Raw genomic sequence first — 7,784 nt, forward strand, 5'->3', positions numbered from 1 at the left:
AGAGGTAAGCTTGTGATACATCTGCTTTGGGTGGATGTGTGGCTGGATAGAAGAAAAAATGGGTATTCCTGGCATTTGAACGTGTTGTTTTGTGCCTTATTAAACATTGTCTGTGGCTCAATCTGATTTTAAAGTAAGCCTTTCTTTTTTTTTCAGATTTCCATAAGACGGCCCCATATGTGGTTACTGGCAGTGTAGATCAAACAGTAAAGGTGTGGGAGTGTCGTTGATTGAGTCTCATTTGGCCCCTTCTCCCTTTTTTCCTCTGGATGCACTCTGATGATACCATGGTTACCCCATCGAGCTCTGTTTAAATAAATATTGTCCTTTCATGTAAATTATTCTGGATGTAGATTGAGCTTATTAAATGTTACACACAAAGTATTCATGCATGGTGAATCCAAATTGTATACTGTAAATTTACATACGTTGTCTAGAAGTACCATAGGGTTTAAAAACCTGGGCTGGCATTGGTCACACCAGGCCTAAGAAGGCAGAAGTTGAATAAATTGAACTAGGGCACTAAACTGAATAGTTGACAGTGTCATTTTATGTTGGATTATTAATTCCTGTTTTTCTTTCTGCTGTCTGTTGGTGCCTGACTTGATGGCCTCATTTGGGGGAAAGTGGTGGTTTATTAGGGCTTTTTCTGAAATGTGTATCTATGTAACATCACTTAAGTGTGCTTAATAAATCTTCTTTAAGGATGTTAGATAATAAGGCTACAATTCAAAATCTTCTGAACCATCTATGTAATTAATGGGGATTACATATTGGAATTTTTGTCATGACACATTTCCCAAATCAATGGGATACATTTGTTTTGGCAGCCTATCAAGCAAAGGCTAGTGGTATATTTATGTAAGAAAATGACTGTAAATCTGAAATAAGAAAAATCTCAGCAACTAATAACAAATCATTTATTTCATTTGGGTCTTACTGCTTTGTAAACAGGTTAAAAAAAACACTGTAATACTCTAAGCTTCTCTTTTCCACACTAGACACACTTCTAGTTGTATTCTCCATACTATTAGACTGTATAGTGATGTGATTCCCAAGTAGATTTTAATCTTCCCATTGAGTGTGTCATGGTACAAATCACTATTTGTTTTTGATGTTTTTTAGGGATGTGCAATGTGCATAACATAATGACAAAGAAATATTGAAAAGGTTATGTTTGCCCATTTTAAGGGAGTGGGAGAAATACAGCAGTTTGTTCTTCAACATGAATCTGATAGCGATTTGAACTGTGTTTTACAAGTTTATTAAAAAAGACAGGGTTTAATGGAGCGTGCATAAAAATGTACTGTGTTTTCACCTTTTGTTTATATATAAATGTTTATGAGTATATAGGCCTATCTATGAGTGGATAAGTCTGTATATGTATATATATATCACACACACACATACAACCTCCATGTCCTTGGGTCCTGGGTTTTTGAAGAAGTGCTAAAACATATAAATAGAATAAATCTTGCTGTGGAAATACCATGCTTTAGAACAAATCCTTTTTGATCTTAACGCTTCTGAAAACTAGGTCTGACTCTGTGGGAATTTTTCCCAGCTAAAGAAAATCACTTCCATTATCACCCCCACCCCCAATTTGGCTGTTGAGCATTTTACACATCCCTGATATGCTGTATATTGTGATCCAAAGTCACTACAAGTAGGTTTAAGAGAATTTTTATCTATGACTTTGGAAACAATATTCCATTTCAGATTAATAAATAATCCCACTGCTTAGCTAACCAACATTTTTTTTAAAGAAGGTCATTTGAAAAGTTAACAGAAAATGAAATAACAAAGTTTAACAAAGAAATTTATCTTGGATTGCATTTATCCATTTACACATGGTTTTTTTAAAATATTCTTTTTAGTATTCAGTGGAAATTTGGTTCCTGAAAAAGACAAAGGGTTAGAGTTAATGTCCTGTAGATACACACCCAGAGAATAGGCCATATATTTACTCGAAGCAGCTTTATGTCTAGCTTGTGTCTTTTTGTTTGTTGGCTTGTTTTTAATAATTCCTGAGAGATGTCTCTGGAAGGAAAAGTGTTTTAAAAACTAATGACTATTTTTGAGGACAAAAATGACAACTTAAGCTAATTTCTTAAATACAGTAGGATAACTTTCAGGACAATATTGCCTCACAACCCTGCTCACATTGAGAAGTCTTTTTTTCATTTCCTCTTAGCTGTTCTGACTGGATTTTTCTACAGAAGCTATGGAAGATTATCTTTGTTCTCGTTTGCTGCTATTTCCTGTCCTACTTTAAGAAATATAAATACATAGAAATGGTGCATCTTTAACATTTGTTTGTACATGTATAAATGTCTTGTATTTTAATTCGTTTTTAGCATGTAGCAACACGAATTGTTCAAGGGTAAGCCACAACATCTAGAAATCACTCCTAGATATGAACAATAAAGGAAAAAAAAATGGTACCGATTTAGGAGGAAACAAAGCCGCTGTCGCTGGGTTTTTCTGTGCAGCCTGCAGTGACTTCACTGACACACGAGGAGAAACCGTCACTGTAAACCAAGTCATCCGTGTTGGGAGAGTGCCACGGCCTGCTGCTTAGTTGAGTTCCCAGACATCCTCCACTTCCGAAGCAGCGAATGTCGAATCTCAGGGATGGTCCTCAACTGGATCCAAGTGTAAAGAGCCCTGTTTGAATAATGAGGGAGGGGGAGAGTGATCCATCCACAATCCGGAAGCAGATTTGCAGAGGTTTCCTGCACTGTTGTTTGACACTGCCCTGTTGATGCCCTTTCTTCCTGTTTCCTGCGTTTTCTCTGTCTGCTGTCTAACCCTGTGCCTTGCCTGGGATAAGTACAATGATGAGGTTACTGGTTTGGATTGTAAGTAGAGGAATTTATTAATTGGTTTAGAGGTTCACTGCTGCTTTGTCACTTTCTCAATCAAATTGGCCACTTATTTAAGAAATAAAAAGCTGGTAGAACTGCATCCTCCAATGATGATTGCCCTTTTGTGTGTGTGAAAAACAGACATTCCAGTGCCACCCTAACAGAACATGCCCAAGACGTGCTGGCCGCACTCCTGACAGCGCGAGCCGCGGAAGCTGGTTGTAGACATGGCTTGGAGAGTAGTTGCTTTTTGACGTGGCATCTTGCACTTTAGTAGGAGACTGAGACTGTCCTGTTCTGTCCATTGTGGCGTGACCAGTTGTGTGCCCGGAGCACTGGTGCAGAACTCACTAGTGTTAGCACGCCGTCCCGGCTGTGGGCACTCGCTGTAGTCTCCGGAAGCTTTGGCTCTAGGTCACCAAGCCCGGTCTCCTTAGTGTCAGTGCCCTGCCCTCGTTTGCCTCTTTCTGTTTCTGTGTGAACTTCCAGATAATATCACTCATTAAATAGTTTTTTTTTAATTTATTTAAAGAAAAACTATTTAGAAGACTATTTCGTTTTGTTGACAGTGGTGGCTTGATAGTCCTTAAGCAACTGAAAGTAAAACTGTTGACGGAAACAGCGCTGAAAAGGTAGTTTATTCCGTCCAGCTGTATATAAGTCCAGTGTGTTAACTAACCTAGATGATGCAGAGAAGAATCACCGGGTAGAGAAGCAACATGTACAAATCAGTGGAAAAGGTTTCAGTTTTTTTCAGTGGGGTGGGGGGAGGGCGAGCTGGATTTACAAGTCACGACTGGACTGAACTGGCCTTTTAATCTTTCCACTCCATCATGTAAGTAGCTGCTTTCTTGTCCTGCCTATCCTTCAGGCGTCCCTAAAGCTCACTCTGAAGATGGTTAGAAACACACACACAATCTTCGAGTTTAGAAGTTGATCCTGACACTGACATGAAGGCGAAGGTTGATTTCATGCGAACGAACAGTTACAGAGGTGGTGATTGGAGAAAACCGTTCCCCAGATTGTAAGAGTTAACTGAAGATATTGACACAATTAAAAAAATCAGTAAAGGAATGTATATAATATTGCTCTTGTGTTTTACAGTAAGATTTGTTGCTCTCAGACTGTGTAAAACAAGATTTATTCATGTTTTCTGCATATTAAAAAAATCTTATTGTACCAATTGGTAAACTATTAAATGCCTATAAAACTAGATGTGATTTTTATTTTTCCCGTCTTTTTGTGCACAGATTCAGAACCTTTTAAATTGAGTCCTAATAGGAAGCAGGGTTGTGTTCAGCACCAGTCATAGAGTAAGAAGCACGTTGCTGGCAGGGCGGCAGGGCCTTACGTTAGGACAGGGCCAGCTCTGCCTTTGCTGTCTGCTTCCTTCACGCGATCTGTGGGACAGGCTAGGAGCACAGCTGCAGCGGGTCGCACAGCCCACTGGGTTCGAGCAGTTTCAGGCCGTTTTCTAAGGCTCTGCCCTTCCCTCCAGCAGCTGTCTGACAGTGGCTACAGCTGAGGCCAGGAAGGACATTTTACAATCCCCTTGCAAGGATTTGGTCCTCAAGTGGCGGTCAGCGCCCCCCGGGAGAAGTGACTCTTACTACTTTTTGTCTTGGTAATGAGTGAGCCTTTTTCTTCTGCCCAGTGGTCTTGGATTCTTGGAGACAGTTAAGTCGCTCAGTTGTGTCCACTCTGCGACCCCGTGGACTGAAGCACACCAGGCTTCCCTGTCCTTCACCATCTCCTGGAGTTTGTTCAAACTCCTATCCATTGGTCAAAATGTACCAAGAATCCCCACCCTTTCCCCCTGATGCCTCATGGCTTTCTATGTGCTGTCTTTTCATCTCTGTACTACTGCCCAGCTAGCATCCATAGCATCTTTAGGGCACCTGTGAGGTCTCAGCAAAGGACAAGTTGATGGTGTAGTGGCTTCTTAACAGCCCAGTTGTCATCCTGCCTTTTAGGAAAGTGGCCTCTCTACCCTGGTGCCCCTCCAAATGAGAGGCTGGGCCAAGAGCACCAAGTAATTTGATTGAAGAGAACAGTTTCCTGGGTCTTGCAGCTTTTCCATTTCGTCACAGGGCTCCTCTTTTCCCCTAGTCTGAGGTTCAGATGATGAGCCTGACCACGTTCCCTCAGGGTGGAGTTCCAGCTTGAGTGTCACTATCCTGAAGTGCACTTAGCTGATCAAAACCTACTGGTTTGTCACACACCAAGCTTCTTAACAAGACTGATGGTTGCATGTGTTCCTGATGGAGGATGAGGTCAGGAAGACTTGGGGGAGAACTGGTGCTGTATCCTGGGTGTGGCAGCTCTGTCCCTGTTAGTCTGGTGAAACTTGTCTCGCGAGTAGACGGGCAGTTCTCCACTGCTGAGGAAACTGACTGTGTGCTCCCCATTCCAGCATCAGTGTCATCTGGGACCTCATCAAAAATGCAAGTTCTCAGGCTCCAGCTTAGACCTACTATATCCAACATGTGCATGGGTACATGCTTAGTTGCTTCAGTGATGTCTGACTCTGCGACCCTATAGACAGGTGTGGTGGTGTGTGTGTGTGTATGTGCTCAGTTGTGTCCAAACTCTTTGCAACCCCGTGGACTATATAGCCCGCTAGGCTCCTCTGTCCATGGGATTTTCCAAGTTAAGAATAATGGAGTGGGTTGCCTATCCCCTCCAGGGGATCTTCCCAATCCAGGGATTGAACTCATGTCTCTTGCATCTCCTGCATTGGCAGCCAGGTTCTTTACCACTGTGTCACCTGGGAAGCCGATGGACAGGTGAGATCCAGCAAATCTGTTGTAACAGACCATCCAGCTGGTTCTGATAAGTTTGAGAACCACTGATCTAAATGGCTGAACTATGTTTTCATTGAGAACATTTAGACAAAAGTCACTGGTCCATGGGCCCTCCAGCTGGGGTTCGAACTCAGACCTCTTTACTTTTTCACTGACAGTTTGACACATGGATTTGTTCCTTTGTATTTTTTTCTTCCCATTCCCATCTCCAGTTATTATTTCTTACGTAAACACATGGGATAGTTACATTCCAGGAAAAAGGGCAAGGATTTTCTTACACCAAAGTAACTGCCTTTCCAGGATCTTGTATACATAAATCCAGTAAATGAAGGGGCTGAATGGAAACACTTCATTTTTTTTCCTCACCATATCAGAAACATAACTAAAAGTGAATTTTTGAGTGAATAAGTTCAACACTTTACTTTGCCATACTCACATTTAAAGGCTGCATTTTCCTGAAACTATTTAGACACATCATGCACACTCCTAGGAATGTTTTGAGATCACTCTTACTAAGAATAATAACCATCACTTTCTCAAAACTTTCTCAAAACACTTTGTCCTCATCCCCACTTCGTCCGTCACCAGTCCTCTGAATAGAAGTGACGATACCCCAAATTTGAATGCCTGTTAGGTGTCAACACTTCTCAACACACCCTCTTCCTCACATAGACCCCCCTGCTGGTGGATATTAGCACATTTTTACCTACAAGAAAACAGGTTCTTCTAGGGTGAGGCCATACACGTGCCAAGGGTATGGAGCTAATTTAAGAGTGAACTAGGACTTGACCCCAAATGCACTAGCTCTTTCCCTTAACTGGTTCTGCTTATATTAAGCTAAGCATCTAATAAGTGTAAGGAGGGCCTTCTGACCTCTTTCAAACAAACATTCTTTAGCTCACTGTAAGTAATACAGGAAAGACCCTCATCCCACCCACCCCTGAGGCCCTCTCTGTCACCACAGCCAACTCCACTGCCGGGTGACCACTAGGAATGGGGTAGGTAGAGGCTGGGGACGGGTAAGAACTGTTGCCCACACTCGCGACACAGAAAGGCTGTTCTTAGGGTAATTGTGCCCTGAATGGCTTGCATCTCAGTGAGTTCTTTAATCAGTGGATTTGCCTGTTTAATGTAGTTGTTTCCATTTGAGGAGGCCCCCTGGTCCTCTGTAAGGTGTCCTGATCATGCATGCCTTGTTTGATTGCTGGTGTTGACACTGGAAGTTGGGACCAGAAAATACTCAGGCCACATCAGGATACCTTATTCTCACCTTTAGGATGTGTAGGAATTACTCAACTAAGTCTACCAGTTCTCACAATATTCATATTTAAAATGAAAAATGCCACTGACAGGGGCTTAGTTTCCAAAATTTACAAACAGTTCATACAACTCAAATTACATAAAAACCAAACAACCCAATCAAAACAGGGGAATAAGAACTAAATAGACATTTTCCCACATACAGATGGCCAACAGGCATATGAAAAGATACTCAACAAAGCTAATAAGATGCAAATCAAAACTACAATGCAGTATCACTTCACACCGGTCAAAATGGCCATCATTAAAACGATTACTGGGACTTCCCTGGTGGTACAGTGCAACAAAGGGGATGCTGGTTCAATCCCTAGAAGGGGAACTAATATCTCAGATGCCGTGGGGCTACTAAGCCACAACTAGAAGGTCTGTGCGCCACAATGAAAGAGCCCATGTGACATAGTGAAGATCCTGTGCTCTGCAACTAAGACCTGATGCAGCCAAGTAAATAAATAAAAAAAGATTAAAACAATAAATGTTGGAGAGGGCATGGAGAAAAGGAAAAAACTCCATAGTATTGGTGGGCATGTAAATTGGTGCAGCTAGTATGGAAAACAGCAGGGTGGTTCCTTAAAAAGGTAAAACAGTTGCCACATAATCCAGCAAATACCATGTATCTCTTACTTGTGGAATCTAAAATACAACACAAATGAATTTATTTACAAAACAGAAACTGACTCAGACATAGAAAATAAAGGTTACCAAAGGGAAAGGGGGGGGGTGGGGTGGGAGAGGAATAAATTAGGAGCTTGGGATTAGCAGATACAAACTACCATAAATAAAATACATAAACAAC

General features: G+C 41.6%; 1 protein-coding gene across 2 annotated transcripts in view; it reads left to right on the forward strand.

The window, feature by feature from the left end:
• The window catches only part of PAFAH1B1 (platelet activating factor acetylhydrolase 1b regulatory subunit 1), a 66,068-nt gene extending 63,101 nt beyond the window's left edge, over positions 1-2,967 (forward strand). For both annotated transcript variants that reach the window (XM_020909761.2, XM_020909762.2), the window contains exon 11: positions 157-2,967. In XM_020909761.2, coding sequence (XP_020765420.1) covers positions 157-230 — 74 coding nt within the window. In that variant the 3' untranslated portion in view covers positions 231-2,967. The remainder of the gene's footprint in view (positions 1-156) is intronic.
• Positions 2,968-7,784: the final 4,817 nt, after the last annotated feature.

Source organism: Odocoileus virginianus, chromosome 17 (assembly GCF_023699985.2).
Source record: "Odocoileus virginianus isolate 20LAN1187 ecotype Illinois chromosome 17, Ovbor_1.2, whole genome shotgun sequence".
Classification (NCBI taxonomy): Eukaryota; Metazoa; Chordata; class Mammalia; order Artiodactyla; family Cervidae; genus Odocoileus; species Odocoileus virginianus.